General features: G+C 40.4%; 2 protein-coding genes across 5 annotated transcripts in view; both read left to right on the top strand.

Moving 5' to 3' along the window:
• Positions 1–136: 136 nt before the first annotated feature.
• Positions 137–3,426, top strand: dcps (decapping enzyme, scavenger). Its single transcript, XM_069171750.1, has 6 exons — positions 137–357; positions 652–802; positions 909–1,054; positions 1,142–1,255; positions 1,741–1,851; positions 1,983–3,426. Exons 1-6 carry the CDS (start codon positions 157–159, stop codon positions 2,247–2,249), a joined length of 990 nt encoding a protein of 329 aa, XP_069027851.1. The 5' UTR covers positions 137–156; the 3' UTR covers positions 2,250–3,426.
• Positions 3,427–5,287: 1,861 nt separating this feature from the next.
• Positions 5,288–20,037, top strand: part of LOC138211334 (capping protein-inhibiting regulator of actin dynamics) — a 53,244-nt gene continuing 38,494 nt past the window's right edge. Inside the window, exon 1 of one of the 4 annotated variants that reach the window (XM_069171120.1) lies at positions 5,288–5,378. In XM_069171120.1, the coding sequence (XP_069027221.1) occupies positions 5,314–5,378 (65 nt within the window). In that variant the 5' untranslated portion in view covers positions 5,288–5,313. Of the gene's footprint in view, positions 5,379–11,935; positions 11,959–14,599; positions 15,218–20,037 lie in introns of those variants that run through there. The other 3 variants (XM_069171123.1, XM_069171122.1, XM_069171121.1) reach the window with 3 other exon arrangements.

Raw genomic sequence — 20,037 nt, 5'->3', positions numbered from 1 at the left:
ATTGTTGAAACTAATACACATCAGTTTACGATGGGGAAAATTACTTGACCGCGAAGTTCCAGGTCGACAATTGGTGACTGGATGTGAGTAATATTTTGAGTGAGACATCCTTCCTGCTGTAGACGATCTTTGGTCTCGACAGCAACAACACAGAACATGGCAGACACCGCGGCTAAACGGGAAAATGAAAAATCGGTAAATGAGGAAATACAGCAAGTAAAGAGAGCGAAAGCTGAAGATGAGAATGGTCGGGGAGCTGAACAGGAGTCTGGATGTGAAAATATTTTGTCTGGGTTTAAAACATCCAAAGTGTTGAGTGATTCAGCCCGGGAAAAGAACATCTTTATCCATGGAAAGGTACTGCTGCTGCAAAGTTAGACAACTCTGTATAGTTTCCAGAAGGTGTTTAGCTAATACTAACTGTGGTTATGGAGCTATAGCAATTGTTTGAAGAGGGAAAGATTTATATTGTTAATGTTCTTTGAAAAGGAAAAGACAACATTCACTTCCGGTTTTATATTTCAAAATAATTGTCTGCTTGATAGTGTATTGTTGTTAAGATTCATTTCATAGAGTTTACGAAAGGACAGTAGCGCAGTTATTTTCCTGAAAACCCAGGCATGAAGGTACTTCAGAACTTGTCATCTCCAGATTGCAGATCAGGATGCTGTGGTTATCCTGGAGAAGACTCCCATCAGAGAAGACTCTCTGGCTGAGCTCCTCAGCGGTTCCACGCTCAAGCTGGAGATGAGAAATGACATTTACTGCACATATCGACTCCAGGCCCCCCCTCAGCTGAATGGTTCGGTTCCCGCACACATAAACTGAGAGAATATTCTTTAAACTCAGCGGTTGTGTTGTCCTGGCTGGAGGAAAGTAAGATAACCTTTTGTGTTTCTGATATCCAGAGATTAAGACCACAGTGGTGTGTCCAGCCACAGAGAAACACGTCAAGAAATACCAGCGTAAGGAGAGTTTTCTGGTGGAGGAGACAGGAGAAGACTACCGGTTCATCACTCTCCCCTACATTCAGCAGCAGAGTTTCAGCGTGCAGGTCAGGGCCCTGAAATCACCTCCTCTGCTACAGTGCACACTTTGGAGTGTACAAAAATAACTTTTGCCTTCATTTCCACCCGTTCAGTGGGTTTACAACATCCTGGAGAAGAAGGCAGAGGCTGAGAGGATAGTTTATGAAGATCCCGATCCAGATGTTGGCTTTGTCCTTCTCCCCGATTTCAAATGGGACCAAAAGCAGGTGAGAGACCAGAAATACTGACTATCTGAAAGCAGTGGAAAACTTCCTTGCTGGTCACATGACCTTCGAGCTTACACGTGTTGTTAGGAGGCACAGACAACTTTTGCACTTCCATAATTAAGAGACAGAAATGAACATGTGAATTATCAGTTCAAAAATTCCTTCCTCATCCAGCGGTTCTCATTTTCAATACAGATAATAATGTAGGAAACATTTTCAAACGCTATTCTTCTTTCCTTTGAGAAATGTCTTTTTTTTTTTTAAAACTGCACTCGAAAATAACTGCTTTTAATGTGATGAAAACACACAATGGTTCCAAATCTGACCACGGAAAAAGTAAACTGCATGAGAATTTTGACAGTGTTTTAAACAGATAACAGCTCCTATCATGCAGCGTGACTGAGATAGAACTAAATTACTGGAAGATGAGCTTTTGTATTTTTAGGCCACTAAATATTCTCTAAATACGTGTCCTTCTCTTTCAGGTGGATGATTTATACCTGATTGCAATAGTACAGAAGAGAGACATCAAAAGTCTGAGAGATCTGACGTCAGAGCATCTACCGCTGCTGCAGAACATCTTCCAGAAAGGAAAGGTGAGTTTTCAATGAACCTTGGATTTAGCGGAGGAGATCTTGTTGGAGGAAAAGAACAGTAATGTAAAGTTACAGAAATGTTAAACAGTAAAACAAAAAGGATGATTATACTTGTGTGATTGTGATTTTAGGAGGCCATCCTGCAGCGCTACGCCCTCCCAGCCAGTAAGCTGAGAGTCTACCTGCACTACCAGCCCTCTTACTACCACCTCCACGTCCACTTCACCAAGCTGGGCTACGAGGCGCCGGGCTGCGGCGTGGAGCGCGCCCACCTGCTTGCAGACGTCATCCAAAACCTGTGGTCTGACCCGCGGTACTACTCAACCCGGACGCTGTACTTCCCCCTGAGGGCAGACGACGGACTGCTCAGCAAGTTCAAGGAGGCAGAGAGGCTGTAACGGACAGAAGAATACAACACAGTCATCCGTCTTTCTGCAGATTTCCATCCAAAGTGGGCTTTTACACACGACCAAGAATCTCTTTTGTTATTACTGGAAGTGTTAGTCCTGTCCATACGAGGTGTGCTGGTTAGGTATTTAGCTACAAATATTATCTCTGTGAAAGGGGTTGTCCTATTAATGTCGTTTTACAGCTACATTAAAAATGTTCGAAACAATTTTATTACTGGTGTATTTAACACCTCAATGTTTTTTAAACATATTTGGCTTCATACTTTGTACAAGTTTGACATGTTTCTCTACTCATGTTTGTATTGTTATGAGAATATGACAGACCAGTGTTTTTTAGTCCGTTTTTAATGTGTTGTCTGACTGAATGTTATCAACTTATTGAAGTCATTTTTCCCATTGAACTCGTCCATTACCTGCACCAAGAAGGTCATGTTCTCTGTTTGTTTGTGTGTTTTCCAGCAGGACTAAAAAAAAAAAAGACGACGATCTGAGTTTCATGAAACGTGTTTGAAGGGTGTATCATGGGTCGAGGAAGAACCCATTCAAATCTGGAGTGAATCTGAATCACAGGGACGCTCCAATCATTATTTTTTACTTTCATTAACATCTTAGAATCCAATAGATGGTAGTAAAGTTCAATAATGACAAAACTATCCCATCCAGAATATTCAAGAAATACAAAAGACTTCATATCATAATCAACTGTCATTGGTAGCCTATCAGTCATCCTCAGGGATACATAAGTACTTCTTAAACTTAATACAGCAGGCGTTCATTATGGCGTTATCAGCTGGGACCAGACTACCTCCAGCACACTGACATGGTCACCCGGCCTGGTAAAAAGACAGACAAACTTTATTATTATAATTTTCGACGGTCCACGGACCAACTGATGCAGCGGTCCTCCAGGGCGGCCGGTCCACTGCTGTGGACCTCTGGGACAGTGGTTTGACAGGGGTGAACAGGAACTCGTACAATTATGAAATTACAGTTATAGACATATTCAGACACGTAGTGGCCGGGGTTTCAGATCTATATATCTTTGGAAGAGTGGATCATTGACCTTGGCAGAGGTCTCTGTCTACTGTATATTGATTTTGTTTAAAATGTTGGCTTTAGCGATTCCTTGAAGATAGACATGGTTCTAATAAAGTTGTGAAACCTGCTGTGTCATCAGCTTGCTCCAGTAAAATTCTCATTTAGTTGGCCTCTTAATGTTTGGTTATCTTTGCTCGTCTCAATGACCATAACACTTGGATAGATCATGTCCTGGAAGACCGATAATCATCACAGACATTTCTTCATTAGTGTGACAACATGTTTTGAATGCTTGGGATGGAAACAACAAACTTAAAATCAGTGCACTGGCTGTGTCTTCTAGAAATACCTGTAGATAATGTATGAAGGTTTTTGGTACCAACATACCAACTTGTCATCACAGTGCTAAAATATAATGGTGGATTCATGATAAGGTATGACATGGTACCTTTTAAACACAGAGGTCATTCAAACTCCTATTACACCATCAACTTTCATATTTAAACGTATTTAAATATTCAGTGAAGTACTCCCATTACGTCATCTACAACACTGGATGGCAGTGTTGATCCTAAGAAGTTTTTATTTTTTATTTTGTTCGTCAAACTGTAAAACTAAACAAACTTTCCAGTCTGTGAATAACATGCCGGGCTGCTCTTTGTCTCTTTTCTATATAAAAGAGAGCAGAGAGTGTGTTGTGTACTACATTTATGCAGGTCATGTAAACACAAAGTCATCAGTTTTTACCAAACTATACTTAACCCAAGACTGCTTACATACTTTTGGTGCCGAGGTACCACATTAAATTAGATTGGTACCCGCGATGCCAGAGGTTCCCACCTACATCCACAAACAGTCCTCCAGTGAAGATGACAGACAATAAAATCTACGAAACAAATAAACTGACTCTCAGATGATATTTATGGTAGTTTGGATATTTAATTGTTCTGCTTTTGGCTTCTTTATATGCTCGGACCTGATAGAGGAATAAAGTGTTTGTCAAAAAGGAATGTTTTTGCAGAATTTCTTATCTCATCAGAAGTCGGTTGGGCGGTGCTTCGCTTTGGGCTTAAGGTGCGTTCCAGTGTCCCTCGTAAATATGTAAATCAATTAAGAATAATGCACAGGAGCCGATTGTGATATGATTGTATGTTTCTTACTAATCGTCAAGAAGCGTTCAGTGGTTTGTTGAATCACGGCGGCTGCTCTTCACCGGAGGCCTCGTCGGAGGCCTTTTCACTTACGTCCTCTTCTGGACCTTCTTGTACGGAATGGTGCACGTGTACTAAAATAATCGAACACAAATAACCCTGAAATATTTCTATCTCATGCTTCGTAAACCATTAACATCGTCTGCCCTGCTGTTTGTAGATACGTCATTAGTGAAAGATTTAGATTTTTAGAAGTTCATTTCAAACTGAAGGAGGGAAGCTGGTTAAATGTCCAGGTTATGTGAGCCTTAAGTTGGGGAAAACATAGAAAACAACATTTAATCATTGGACAGCCCACTTGAAAAGTTTTTGAAAGTGGGTTCTTATGATTAGGATTTATTGGGTTATGCTGGATTTAGTTTTGACTTTGATAACCACAAAACAGAAATGTGGTACTCCTGTGAAGGTGTTGTTGTTGTTGTTGTTTTTGTTTTGTGTGACTCAATTTCAAATGTTATATGTTAGAAGTAAACACAGAATTATTAAATTTTTTTAGTAGTTATCGCGGGGTTTTTTTTCCCCATACACAGCAACACACTCGAAGATGGCTGTGGTGTTGGGATATTATGCCACTATCAAATGTCATATAAAATGAAAATACGATGCATGGCATCAACGTTACAAAGTCTGATCCATAAACAATGAATTGAGAAAGAGGGATTGTGGCCATTTTTATTTCTTTGAATTTACACTAACGGACAGACGACTTTCCGTGCAGTCCCTTGAACGCACCATCACAAAGCTGTGGACGCCAGTTCAGGACGGAGACTCATAACCCAATCATTAGTCCACTACCAGAGTTGATGTCTTGGTTCCAGTCTCTGAGGGATGAGTTCACACTGAGACCGTTTGAGATCCAGCAGACACGGTGAGTTTCCCCGCCGGTTTCATCATCCTTCCAGGCCAACATGTCTGTGACAGCGGGCAACTTTGGCTTTGTTTTCACGCGGAGAGGAGTTAGTGGGGATGTTTGATTGGTAATCGATACATGTGGCTGATACAGTGCGCTGCAGTGCTCTGCTTTTGTTTGTACGTGAATTGAAGTAGTTTATGGAGGAAACGTGTGTTTTCCGTTTGGGTCCTGATTTGTTGGCTACAAAAGGGGCCGTGGAGGTGGGCTTTAAATTTGTTTATGTAGTTCTTGAAGTCCTGCAGTGAGTTTCTAAGGATTCTATTTACGACATTTCCTGGCTACTAATATAGCCTATATTCAAGAACACTTCAAAGTGTTCCGTTCATCAGTTTCAAACGTTTGTTAAACTATAAAAGGTTGTTGTTTATTATATAAAACTTTGCCAGAAAAATAATAAGCTTTCCTCTCAGACAAGCTTTGCTTTTTCCATGACAGGATTCATTCCCAACATAAATGTTTATGTTTATGTTTATTCTGTTTGAATTTGGGCCTTTAAATTGTATTTCAGGTTCAAATTTATTCCACAAGTAGATTTAGACTGAACTATTTTAAATTAGTCAATCTGTCAATAGGACTCTGGTTAAAATCCACTTACTCCTTTTTTTACTTTCTCCTCAAGTAGCTCACTAGGTGTACATTGCACAATGACTGCATGTTTAAAGATCAACTACCAACTCTCATGCAAATGTTTCATATGCTTTACTTTTCAATCATAGACTCATATTTAAAGGCAGATTCCAGCTTTTTCTGTTGTTCTTCACAGCTCTGTGATGCAGTCAGAGCTGTGATTTCATCCCAACACACACACACACACACACACACACACACACACACACACACACACACACACACACACACACACATTCTCGGTGTAGCATTGTGCATGTGAGCTCAGTGTTTGTTAGGGCCAGGTCAAGGACAGTCCAGATTAAACAGTTATCTTTCACTGTGTGGGAACCACTGTAATCCTGAACACAGACACTGACTGATTCAGAATAGAGTTGTGTTGTGTGTCAGCATTAAAGACTCTATTGATCCTGGATCAGCTGATCTGATCCTCACAAGGACGTGCTGTAAAATCATATAGACAACTGATTGCAGCGTTTCTTTGTGCTGTAAACGACAACAAAGCAAACACCTGATCCGCTGTAGAGCCTCCCTAGCCCTGATAAATGATGATGTGACACTGGTTACTGGCAATAAATTGAGTTAGCATTATCCCACTGGACGAGGATACATGAGCTTAAGGGCATCAGCGCTGGTAATCTGACTGAAAAGCCTGATAAATATGCCTCTGCAAGTGTGTGTCTGTGTGTGGCCTGTCAACTGTCACTGCCTGGCTGATTAGAGGGCTGATCAGGTCATCTGTCACTGGGTCACTGAACAAACCCCCTGAGGTTTTACAGAGACGTCCTGTTCACTGTTCCTCTCTGTGAGGAAACGAACACTGTCATGATAATTCACTGAGATGTAATTAGACAATCAGTCATGTCGCTGTCACTGTTGTCCTGCTCAGTGTGTGTGACTGGATGGCTGCTTGTGCTTCACGTCTTGCATTCTGTGCTGCTGTAGTGAGAGTTGTCTCTTGCTAGTGATGGTCCGATTGGGGAGAAAACAATAATCCGTTATTTTGCATTGTTTCAGCTGCCGTCCTGTTCATTTAAAACAGGAGAAAACAAATCAGTGTCAACTAGACTTTAAAGCAAAATGTATCAGGAATTAACTCCTATCTGTAAAACTATTGGACTGCTGCATGACTGAAACCCTACATGGTGTCTTACATTACTAAAGGGCCAATCCACTGATTTTCTGGGGGGCATTTATCAAGAGAGATTGGTATTTGTGGGTGAATTGTGGGCATTTTTTGACTCTTTAATATCTGGCCCAACATTATGGCAGTGCTATACCAAACAGCCAGGGAACTTTGAATGCAATTTATGTAGTCTGGTGGTGTAATGGAGTCCTAAACATGGTGATGAAATAAATTCCAATTACATCATAGTTCATCATTATCATTTTGTATATCTATAGTTAATATCTACATTGCCAAGCATTCAGCAGTATTTAGTTTGTGTCATGTCTGGGTGGGTTGTTCATGTAAGTGGTGATCAGGGTCTGTGTTGAAGTAAAGTGAACTCTGAACCGGACGTCTGCCGGAGCCGTCAGAGATCACGCTACGACTGGTAACACGCCTGATGTGTGTCTGCTGTGTTGGCTCCGTCTCCGTCTCCATCTCGGGTGCCAATATTAGCAGGTCAGGAGTGTGATGTGACTCTACCTTCAATGAGTGCTGGAGAAGTTTAGTTTTGTTGGAAAGTCCAGCTCTCTTTTGAATGGTAATGCTGATTAAAGAAATGTTTCGGACCTCGCTTTGGGAAAATTTGCATTTGTAACTTTTTTATATTTTTCTAATCAACATCCTGGTCCCTCTCTTTTGTGCTTTGTTATTTAGGCTGATTTTTAGATGTGTATTTTTACCTGCTGAGCATTCAGCAGTATTTTGTCTTTGTCAATTATTGTCCAATAAAACTATTAGAGAGTACAGTATCTGAACAGCAATTAGTGGAACTTTCCTTGAAGAGGGGATATCATTTGTTCGTTTTGTTGTCGCCATTTCAGTCTCCCTCTATATACGTACACTTCTCATACTGATAGAGGCTTCATTGTCTTTTTGCTACCCAATTTCTGACTGCTGTGGTTTTTCTTTCTGCAGCCTCTCGGATGAGGTTAACACACTCTTGTTTATGAATTTGCCAGGATGAACTTATGCTACAAAATCACATCTTCAGGGAGACAAGGAGGCACAACTGTCCAGTTACCATGACGGTTCAACCAAACACAAACACAAACTATGCCTAAAGATACGCAGCAAGTCAGTGTTTTTGTTCTTTTTTTTTTTTTTTTTTTAAGAAAACACAACAACAACGTGTCCCTCATCATTTCTTTTGATCAGCAGTGTCTCTGTCCCCACTTCAAGTCGGTCAATCAGTTTGATTTTACAAATGCTATAATGGCACAATTAGATGCATCGTTCGTGTGCTGACTCTCTAAAGCTTCAGTTTCAGGTTATTAGGTCACCGTCATTCACTTAAACAATCAGTTGCTCGTGTGCCTCCTGTTGCTTTAAAACACACATTCAATAGATGAGTGAGTGAGCAAGTAAAGTTGAAGAAAACTCTTTTCTTTTTATTGCCCCATAAACCTCAGCTGGGACCTGAGATGGAGAGAAAGAAGAAGAGATCTCAGTTAGTTGGAGGAGTGTGCTCTTTGTAAGACTTCTCTCTCACACACACACTCACTCACACACACACACACACACACACACACACACACACACACACACACACACACACACACACACACACACACACACACACACACACACCACCCAACGCGGCAGGCTTAGAGCACAGTATGATTACAGAGCTATTTACATTACAGCATAGAGCGACAGGGAAGGGGGAGAGAGATTAGCAAAGAGAGAGAGAGAGAGAGAGAGATGTTTTCCAGATGTGAGGTGGAATTCGGAGCGCTGCGGAGCGACTCCCTTCCCCTTCCTCTGTTCAGAGAGATGTGGATCAGCCTGTGCGTGTTGTGATAGAGAGACTAGGAGACAGAGAAAAACCACAAAAAGAGAAGGAGAAGGCGTTGCACTGCAGGGGTGAGCGAGAGGAGGTGCAGCCAGCACAGGGGAAAGAAGTGAAGATGAGGAAGGGGATGAAAAGAATAGAGGAGAAAATCAGGGCCTCCTGGTTGACCACAAGTCCAGAGGTCTAACTGGGGGAAGTTGAGCTCAGTGGAAGCTGTTCGAGTGTCCTGGTAAGACAGACCAGCATTACATTTCAATGATAGCACGGTGTTGTTACAGAGGGAGTCCTGTTGCACATGGCTCCAGCAAAATGAATGACACTTCCCATTAAAAACAATTTACCATGGCTCAGCAATTTACTGTTTTAGTGTGACATAATCTAGCAATGTTATGTGTTAGTCAAAAACAATTTTTTAATTTTCCCCTTTCAAGCACGCGAGAGAATCCGAGGGTACTTTGAAACTCGCGAAAAAAGGAAAAAAATCCCCAAAGCAGTGTTTGGTTTGTCCCTCCTGGGCTGCCGTGGAAAGATGCCAACGCAACCATAGACTATATATAAAAGTGGACGTACGTTCTGGGTTGGAAGAATTAAGATGATGCGTAACTGCCTTAAGATGCAATACCACCGAGTGCCTCTAGAGGTTGGCTCCAAAAAGCCTCCGGCCCCACAGACACCCATTCAACTTCTCAGGAAATCTGAAGTCAATACATTTTTTCAATGAGTTATTTTTGTTTTGCTAGCTTAAATTGCTCCTTCTCATTAGTTTTGTGGCGATTCATCTGAAAATAATCCCACCATTAATTATAAAATAGGCCACAAAAAGCAGTGTTTTTGGGGCGTATCTGTTTGATTGACAGGCCTGTGGTGCAGTCAGGTTACGGCCATCGGTGGGCGCGACGTAGTATTGTCAGGTTTCCCCATCAGATCAGTCAGATTCACCACTCGCTCCTCCTCAGTTTGTCCAAATATGGTCACTACCGGCTCAAAACTGCTCCGAACTAGCAAGATGCCGCCGGCCAATATCCAAACTCGAGGCTTCGTGACGGCCGTTCACAAACCAACGGGTGACGTCATTGTTGGTTGCCGCTTGGGTGCAACATGGTTTGCTCTGTAGAAGAGGACCTGCTCTCTATGTAGATATAAAGGCTCATTGTGGCAACAAAAACACAATGACCCTTAGTTTCAGGGGATTATACACTAATTATGAACGGAATGTTCCCTTTCTGCTGATAGAGGACCTAAAAGTTTACATCCTTAACCCTTAAGATGCTGGAACCAGCAAATAGTTGGCCCTTTGGTTAATTAAATAGCCTGAATGATTAAGTGAAAAAGCCTAACATTATTTTGTATTGAGATGAACTGAAAATGAAATAAACTGTGTATTTTAATAAACTGTACATGACACAACTTGAATTTACAACTCAACCACTTTGTCAAATTGTTTACTCATAAGTCATTTCTCAGAAATGTTTTGAGAAGTTATTGAAGTTATTTGAGAATATTTTTCTTGTGAATTTTTTAGATTCAGTAAATATTTGTTCTCGGTTAGAAACCTCTCTCTCTCTCTCTCTCCCTCTCCTTCTATGGGTCCAGACTCGGGGTCGTTTCAGGAAATACCAACATCCACTTTTTTTTCTGCGAAGGGAAGCTGACCGACATTCCTCTTTGCTCTATAAACAAAAAAGTCATATGATTGATACATGCATACACACATAGATACACGCACACTCATGCACACTTATAGATATCATAAACAGTTGCGCAAGGCTCTTGGATCTGTTTTGAAATGGCCAGTATTAAGGAAATTATACACGGAGACAATGGATAGCCGTGTTTTGAAAAATTCCTCCTGTAGATTTTTGGGAGGTAAAGAGAGTGAGGAGCCAGGTGGTTCATACTGAAATGGAGGTCATAAATCTCCCTCAGCAGGGGTGTATTTAGATTCCTTTGCAAAAGACTTGGAGTCAAGTTAATTTTTAGCAGCAACAACATGCCTGGCTTGGGTGTGTTGTTCCTGATATCTAGAAAAAGACGAATTGCACAAGTTGCACTAATCAATATTTTCACAGTGGATCAAATGTTATGTGAAAGGTATTGTCTGTAGTGACAAACCTACTGAAACTGATCCACTCCCCCTCAGGGATTTGGCATCTTTCAGCTCAATGTTTTGGTTTTACAGCCTGTAACTGAAATGTTTTGGTTCACACTCACCGCAGAAGGTAGCTGACTCCTCCTACCTGTTGCCCACAGATTTAGTCTTCGCTGTGATTATAGTCTGAAAACTGTTCACATCAAGGTTTGCTCAGCCACTCTGAAGGGCGGAACAATCAGCGACCTGTGGGGGTGGCTAAGTGTGATGACGTTGAAGTCAAGCATTTGTTTCTAACTGTAGTTCCAACAGTAGCAGCAGTGTTAGAGCAAGATGAACCAATATGAACTGTTGTAGCAAATGTCGAGGAAGTGAAGCCGGAGTCTGCAAACTCTGCAAAAGTTATTTACTGACACTGCTCACACTGGAGGTGGGTCTCTGTTGTGTACAGCTTGGTGACTTTCGGGGCACAACATGCATCATATTGGTCCGTGCTTAGAGGTTAAAGATCGTTACAATTGTTTAAAATAACCCGAGGTCGGCGCCTCACCGCTCCATCACTGCCTTCTCGTTGTCTGGCAGCCAAGCACCAACTCAACTTGTCTAATTGGTTTGACCCAGTTTTATGCGAGAGAAAGAAGACTGGGTGTGTTTCACTCGTCCTGATTTTGAAGTTTTTTTTGTTTGTGAATAGAATTTCATTACTGAATCATCCAGGAGTCCTTTGACATCCTCAAGAGACTTCATTGGAGTTAGCAAAATAAGGATTTGTTGGAATTATTTCATTTTTTTCATCATCTTTTTAACATCTAAAGCAGTGACTGCTCTTATTAGATTTTACTTTCAACATGAATGAGTAAGTAATTTAAAGCAATGCGTGTTATTTGAGAACATATACACTGTGTATATGTTTGTGACTCATTTAGTCTTTTTTCCCCGAGTGTCTTAAATTGGAGATCACAGAGAGGAATGAGAGATTCAGAATGGGAAAACCCAGGATCCTTGATCCAAGCAAAGCCAATGTGGCACTGAATGTATTGGCGGAAACACTGATTAACCCATAGGTTACTATCCTCTGTCAACACTACTTCAGCCTGAGAGAGTCCTTCCTGATGCTTTGTTGGCAGTGTCATGACTCAACGCTGTTTGTGTGAAGAAATTTCTTCATCTCAGTGTGCCAAAACTGATCTTGGTGACTTTGTGTTTGTTTATTATGCTGTTGAAATGGAGCTGCTGAGCTCTGGAACTGATACAGACCGACTGTCTTTGTTTACACTGACACACACACACACACACACACACACCACACACACACACACACACACACACACACACACACACACACACACACTTGTGACTTGGAAAGCCTCAACATGTCTAGAATGAAAACTGAATCACACAGACAACATTCAGTCTGGGCATGTTGAGATTGAGAAATTCATTCCAGGAACGCCATTCTTCTGTGAATGATTAATGTGAATTGTATTTATTTGTCACTTCCTTCTGGAACATTTCCTGCAGTTTCTTCAGAACTAAGATTATACTTTCTGTATTTGTTCGGTAGGATTCAGTTCAGAGGATCTATTGGGTGACAAAGCATTTTTCCAAAAAGTAAATCACACTTGAAATCTAAAGAGCAGCCCTGTCATAAATGACAACATAAAAATCCAGCTTGTTTTTATCGAATGATCTTAAAGTGATTCTTCAAGTAAATTGGCCACTTAGCTAAAATTGACTCCTTCTCTTGATTGTGTGTGTCTGAGAGGATCTAAGAGCAGGGAATCTCAGGATCAACCCCTGTGTCACCTCACAGCCACTCACACATATAGTAGTGTAAGCACTGTGAGCTGTAGTGGTATAGTTAAGCTCCCTACTTATAGTGATTAGCTGCGACAGGCTGTTGCGCGACCGCTCGGCTCCCTACAGCGACAGATAGAATGATTAACGTGAGGCTCCATGTTTGAGCTTTCAAAGACTGACGTGGCCACTTCAGTGTTAAACTAAAGAAGCTGCACATGTGTGTAGCTGAATAGGTTCTCTTGGTAGTGATGTATTGTATACTGTACATGCTTTGTGAAAGAGAAAAACAACTGCCTCTGTTATTGAAGTCCCATTTCAAGTGAGAAAATGAATGTCATCACCATCCAGGGCTGTATTAATGTAGAAAATGCAAACCCATTACATCAATGAAAAGGAGAGTTTGACAGTATGTAGTCCACTAGTGACTGGATGCTTAGCACTTCCACAATCTAATATATCTTTGTGGGTTATATATGACAACCTGATGCAATTTAAAGGAATTGTTAGATTGTTACCACTTTGTATGTTAATGATTAAAACAGCAGGAAATTAGCCGAGCATAGTATAAAGACTGGAGGTGAGGGGAAATGCGTAACCTGCGTCTGTCCAAAGGCAAAAATGAATAAATCTGTCTAAAACCTCAGTAACATTATCTCTAGTTAATTTAATCCATTTAAAAAATGAAATTTGGATATGTGTTGGAGTTATTTTGGCTGGTGACATCTTAGAGTGTTTTTCACTATTAGGTTGGAGCAGCTCACAGCAACAGTTGACAGCATGTATGAGTCACAACATTATTACATTTCTGTCTGTCCGAATTAACATGTTAACTAATGAGCATTGGTGATGCTGGCAGGTGGACTTTGTTACCTTTGGAGAGAGCCAGGCCAGCTGCCTCCATCTTCATATTGGACAGATAGGAGAGTGGCATTGATTTTTTTTCTCACCACTCAAAGTTTTGTCTCGTCTAAAATCAGAATTTATGGTGAACTTTATAATACTCTTTCATCTTCAGGGTTAACTCTAAAGAGGATCCTACATTTTATTGTATATTTTTGCTGCAAATTACAGCACACTTCTTTTGCTGCAATAGCCATTGAAAGCTTAGGACGACAGTTAAAAAGAAAGATGTCTAAAATCTATAATTATGAAGTTCAATTATCACAGGAACCAATGTTAATGTCAACAGTTTAATATTTACATATTTACTAGTCACAGTCACTTAAGCAAGACAGTGGTCATTGGCTCACCAGAGGTGGGGAGCTAACTAAATGTTAACATTATCCAAACATATAACAGATATTATTGAACTAAACATGCCTTCATACTAAGTAAATGTATACAGAATAGCATTTCAAAACATTACAAAGTCAGTTTGTCTGTGTTATCAGTTGCTATTAGCTGGTGCTGTAAAGAGTTCTCCAATATGGCCGCCAAAGTTACACAAGGTGAAACCTTGTGTAACTTTGCATCTGTTTAAAGCCAATAATTGATCTCACAATGGATAACTATAACACAACTAAACAGAGGGAAGAGACAAAAGACAGAGCAGAGTGAAGTTGATGGGGGGGGAGTATCTTGTTCGCACATGCCTCCTCCCTCCCTCACTCCTCCCTCTTTATCTTCCTCCCTCCCTCCGTCTGCAGCATTACCAGTCCTGGTGACTGGGAGGAGAGGAGCGAGACATGCAGCAGCCAGTCACTCATTTAGTCCATTGTTTTCAGCACCGTATTGTGCCACTCCAAGGATTTGTACCATACTTCTTTTGTGAGACGTGGTTTTGCAGGAAAAGACATTTTCCTGTTTTTGGCGACTCATAAAATCCTGAATCATTTGAAAAGGAGACTGTTTTTTAATTTTTTTTTTTCTAATTTACCTCCTTTATTTTTGTGCCTTCTATATAATAATCTGATCCTGTTATAATCCCACTTTGGCTGCTGTTGTATGTGAGCACTGGAGTGGTTAACATTGGCTTGCTGTTGTGACTCTGCTGCCAAATTCTGGAAGAGGGGAGTTCTGTATGAAATTTGACTTTAGTAGATCTCTAAAGGAGGAGGAACCTCAGAGGATGGTTTGACTTTGAAAAGAAGGCGATCTTCTTTCGTGGAGTGGCATCTTCTCTGTGGCAAAGAGAGAAGTCATCAGTTTACAGCAGAGGAAAAAGAAGAAGAAAACCTGAAGGTGTTGGATTTGAGAGTTTTATCTTCACAGACCATCGAAACGAAAGAGGATCATCTTCTATTTTAGGGGAAAGTTTTTGCTTCACCTCATCGTTCGGCCATGGCTGGGATGTATGGCTGCTTTAAGGGCCGGAAGTAAGTCTCAATCATGAAATATTACCTGAAGATTTCAACAACCCATGCTAACATGTCATGTGAAAACACAGTATTGCTCATCACTATTGCTTCATGGAACTGCTCCTTCATATCATCATGAACACAATCTGTAAAGCTCTGTCTCACAGGACGTGGGTGTAATTTGGCTCTTTAAAAGGATTCATCATCTTCAATACATAATTCTTTCTTAATACACCACTGACTGCCACTTGTACCACAGCATGTGTTCACAGCAATGCACTCTGTTACTGCAACTATTTATTTTAAAACAAGCTGCCCACAATATTTCTACGAGTGCACACAGAAATAAATATTTTCTTAGAGTGCAGGGATCTTCATTTGCTTCTTGATTATTTTACCAGAGTCTTCTCTTTGCGGCGGTCTAATCAAACTGTTGTTACTCTTTATTACTAATTCAATTGATGGCTTGTTGTTGACTCTAACAATTAGCTGTATGTCTCAGAGCTGATTCAAGAGACTGAGTTTAATTGGGAGTGAATGATTAGTCAGAAAATCCCTGAACGAAAGTTGCTTTTGTTTTAGGTGTTACGCAGGAGATCAGAAGGATGAGCATGATTTCCTGTAAATTTCCCTGGCACAGGATCAAGTCATGCTGTTGCTCAATAAAAAGCTTGATACTTGATAGCTGTGGATATATCAAACTTTTTTCTTAATAAGATTTGAGTGCATGTTCCTGTTCTTGCTGATGGAAGTCCTCAGTGATTTTAATGCTTTGAATTGTCTAAATATAGGACTCTGGGCTTGGCAGTGCAATCAGACCACAGAGGGTTAGCATAATGAGTGCCTTTAGCTTTTTGACTACAGTAAAGTATCTTTTTTTGTACCAGAACTGAGTAGATGTGGTGTTGCTCGCACTGATACCCCTTCCAATGTCTTTGTGTTTGTCCTTTCAGTCTCATGACAGGACAACAATGCAAGCTTTTATGGCCCACTCAGCAGAGTTGACTTAGACAAACATTATGTTTGTGTGTGTGGGACACACCGAAAGAAAGTGAATTATAAGGAGAGGAGAGGAGATGAGCTGCAAGACAGCTGCACACAAATAAAGAACCACAACTGTGTTGAACCATAGCCTACTGAAGGTAACTTCATTCACTTCTTACTACAAGCTGGCAAAATGTGCAAAATTAAGACCAGGGCTGCCTTGAAATTGAACTCATGAGGTTGTAATTTCCGCAGGGGAAGCCAAGTAGTTGATATGCTTGGTATTTACCATTGGCAGAGCAGTTTAGTTTGGTAACATACAAAAGTACTGTATTCATTGGAATATTGTCTGGTGTTTCTTTCAATGTTTGTCTGTTGGGAAAATTTGGGCCACAACAGTGTGTTCTCTCCTGCAGTACTGCAAATGGCCACGTGGTAATATTGGCAGCAAGGCTGAGGCTGCACCGTATCCAGCCTGGTTAATACATCGATGCTGCTGCTCCTTCATGTTTGCACAGGTTTTTTTTTTTAAGGCCAATGCTATTTACCTTTCTTTAAATCCTGTCCTTGACCAGCAGATCTTCACGATTGAGCGGTCATAACTTGTTACTAAAAGCCTCGGATATCACAACATGCCACAGTTTCATTCATGAGGCCATAGTCAGAGCGATACAGAAAAAGTTGGAGGTGGTTTTTAGCCTTTTCAAAACCCCACATGCGCAAAAATGGAACAAATAAATATAATTGTTTGTATCTACTCTAATGTAAGCTGCAAACGTTAGCATGCCAGGCCAACTAGCTTACTAGTTACATTTACAAGGCTAAGGTAGCATTACTTCTAAGTCTGAGACAATTGTCATTAGCTAACAAAATTATTTTGTCTGACTGTTTGGATGCCACTACAAAATGTAGGTAAGAGTATCAGGTGTGTTCTGCTCCTTGGTGGATTTAAGGAAGCCCGGCTAAGCTATGTGTGATAACTTTATGATTTCCAAACGTATTTGGAGGGTTAATTGAAACAAATTGTTTCAAAATATAAACAATAAAGCATGAATCTAATGATTACTTTTTTTAAAAACTAGTCAGCTGAAGTCAGTTTTCAGCCAACTCTGATGCTAGTTTAACAGCTAAAGATCTCCTCTGGTTAGTTGTCCTTTCATCCGATGAAAATTATGGTTGCTTGCTAAACATATTAAGCCTGTTATTTTCTCACTCATATTTCCACTCAAAAATATTGAGTGGAAATATGCCTCTCTGATCACTGTAAACTGCAAGTGCCACACAAAAATGAAAAGCTTAACAGGCATAATAACAGTGAATAAGCACAAGGCAAAGAAAAGGCTGAATTTTCTATGAGCCAATCAGTAATGGAAGTCATTTTCACTCTTTGTGTTTGTCTTAATATAGCTTTTGCAAACTTCAGCTTCGTTTCAGCTCAGCAGCAGTGCAGCAGCACTCCACATTACAGATATCAAACCTGCAGAGTGGTACTGTTTTTGACCCCTTACGGCAGTGAGAGTATTGCAAAAATATTTCATTGCTACATAATGTGCTATTTTACAAATATCAACCTGTTCGAGAGCAATAATATGTCCTCTGTGTCTGCCCTCATTCCTTTCGCTTCTCTCCAACACAAAAAGGCCCACCAATGACCATCTGTGTTTGTGCCTGCTGTTCACTGTTCCCTGTTTTTTTTTAATAGTTTTTCCTCTCAATGCTGAGGCTCTATTTTTATAAAGCATATCCACTCAAGAACACCCCCTCCACACACACACACACACACACACACACACACACACACACACCCTCCCCCCCCAAAAAAAAAATCGCTGGTGGTGACTGGGTTAATCAGCATTGTGTGGATGAGTTTGGCTGAAACATACCAAACATTCATGTATATGTAAAAGTCCAGCACTAGAGCTGAGGACAAGTATGTCTTCTCTCTTTCTCACCAGGCCCCAGTGTGTTTTTCTGATCCAAGAGTCATTATGTAACCACAGTAGGTTGAGTTTGTACAGCAGGAATGGTGATGCAGCTGTAAATGAATGTAGACTGTACCAAGTGACTGATGGAAGTGTTTGGTCAGTTTCTGTCTTGAGTCCATGTAAGGCTTGTTGCTAAGAGCCCTTTAAACAGGAAGGGAAAGGAGACCAGGGAGGGAATGTGGCAAAGGAAGAAGAGTTGGAGGACAACAGGAACCCCCAAACCCAACAGAATGGTTTCTCAATCGCAGCCAAACCTCAGGAGTGAAAAACATTTTGGGGCTTTTTGGACAAAAATGCTGTTTTCAAGAGTAATTCTAAATCTGAATTTGACTTGATCTGGATTTCAGCTCAGTTTAACACTGTTCAAAAGTTCATTCAGTTGAAAATAGTAAATAAAAAGGATCAGAGTTGTCATTAAATAGATTCATCGAGATCTGTTTGACAAAAGCTCCAAAGACTCACTTGGTATAAACTAATCTATCGCATCCATTGGTGTCCGCAGGTAATGACAATGATACTGTGTATTGGCAAGAATCTGATGATACATATTATGACATAGGGTGATAATTAAATAAATTGTGATTTTCTTTTTTTCTTTTAGGAAAAGTGTTATAGTATAGAGAACACACCACCATAAGCATAACATCGGAGTAAAAATAAATACTCTTTACATGCTATCAGAGCTTTGGGATCTGTGTTTACATTTATCACAGTAACTGTAACATCCAACATTATAGAGAAATGAATCTTTGCATGGATGTAAACGATTAATTAAAAAGCATTCGTGTTTTTGCGAATACAGGACAAAACATAGTATTGTGATACTCAAGTGATTCAATATTTTCTGATACCCCAAATGAGAATTTGAGGAATATCAATGAAAACCATTTGATTACAACAAATTCTTGACCTTGATGTGTTTTCAATGAAACTTGTCAAGCTTTACTTACTCAACACTGACTGTCAGAACATTTATAAGACTCGAGGTCGTGGCCAATTACCATGTTGCTTCACTGTGTTCTGATGGATTACTACAGATCAGATTAATACAGTCAGGCGTGCTGGACTAAGAAGATCCACTCTCTATTCTCTATAATCTGGGACTCTGAATTGGTTTTATTTCAGGCACTCTGTTGCTACTGTTGTCGTGTGGTGTTTCCCATTTTCCTCCTTTGACTTGGCACATATTGACCTCAAAACAAACCAATTTTTATAATATCCACGGATTGTCAGTTTACCTCACCACCATTGAATAGAGGATTTTTCAAGCTTAGTCTTTCAGTCAAATATAAACTTACAATTTTAGATATTTTATTGGTGCTGATGCACTGTGATTTGAGCAAGCAGGAATGTGCTACATCATGTTGAAATTAAAGGTTATTGTAGTTCACTGAAACGTTGTAATGCTCAATGGGATTAAATCATGACTGCTTGAATGCTTGATGCAATGCTGGGAATTTCAAGGTTCATGTATCAGGGAAAAGTAAGTTGGATATTTTATGTGTACTCAGGTTTCTCTTTTATAAACAACCAGCGGCGGGACAAAGGAAACACACTGGCAGAATTCTGTATTTAGAAATGAAACAATGTGCTGGGAACCTGTCAAAATGCTGTTTAAAGGTGCATTTGTATGCAGCGCTGGTCCTTGCAGTTTCAAGATTTTCTACCACGTCAGGTCTTGGTAGCTGACTTGATATGTGGAGTTGGAAACAGCAGCTTGTAGCAATGATATTGCTAACCTGAGACTATATGCAAATACCGAAATGTGTAATCACTCAGCAGAATGTGTTAAAGGCTCAGAAAATACCAGTATATTTAAAAGAGAGAAAAACCCTACAAGAAATTCAACTACTATTAGTCAGTACAGTT

The sequence above is a fragment of the Embiotoca jacksoni genome, unplaced genomic scaffold (genome assembly GCF_022577435.1).
Source record: "Embiotoca jacksoni isolate LCO1_2020_lvr unplaced genomic scaffold, fEmbJac1.0.p SCAF_5, whole genome shotgun sequence".
In the NCBI taxonomy this organism is placed as follows: Eukaryota; Metazoa; Chordata; class Actinopteri; family Embiotocidae; genus Embiotoca; species Embiotoca jacksoni.
The sequence above is the reverse complement of the archived record's forward strand: the minus strand, read 5'-3'. Positions and strand labels throughout refer to the sequence as shown.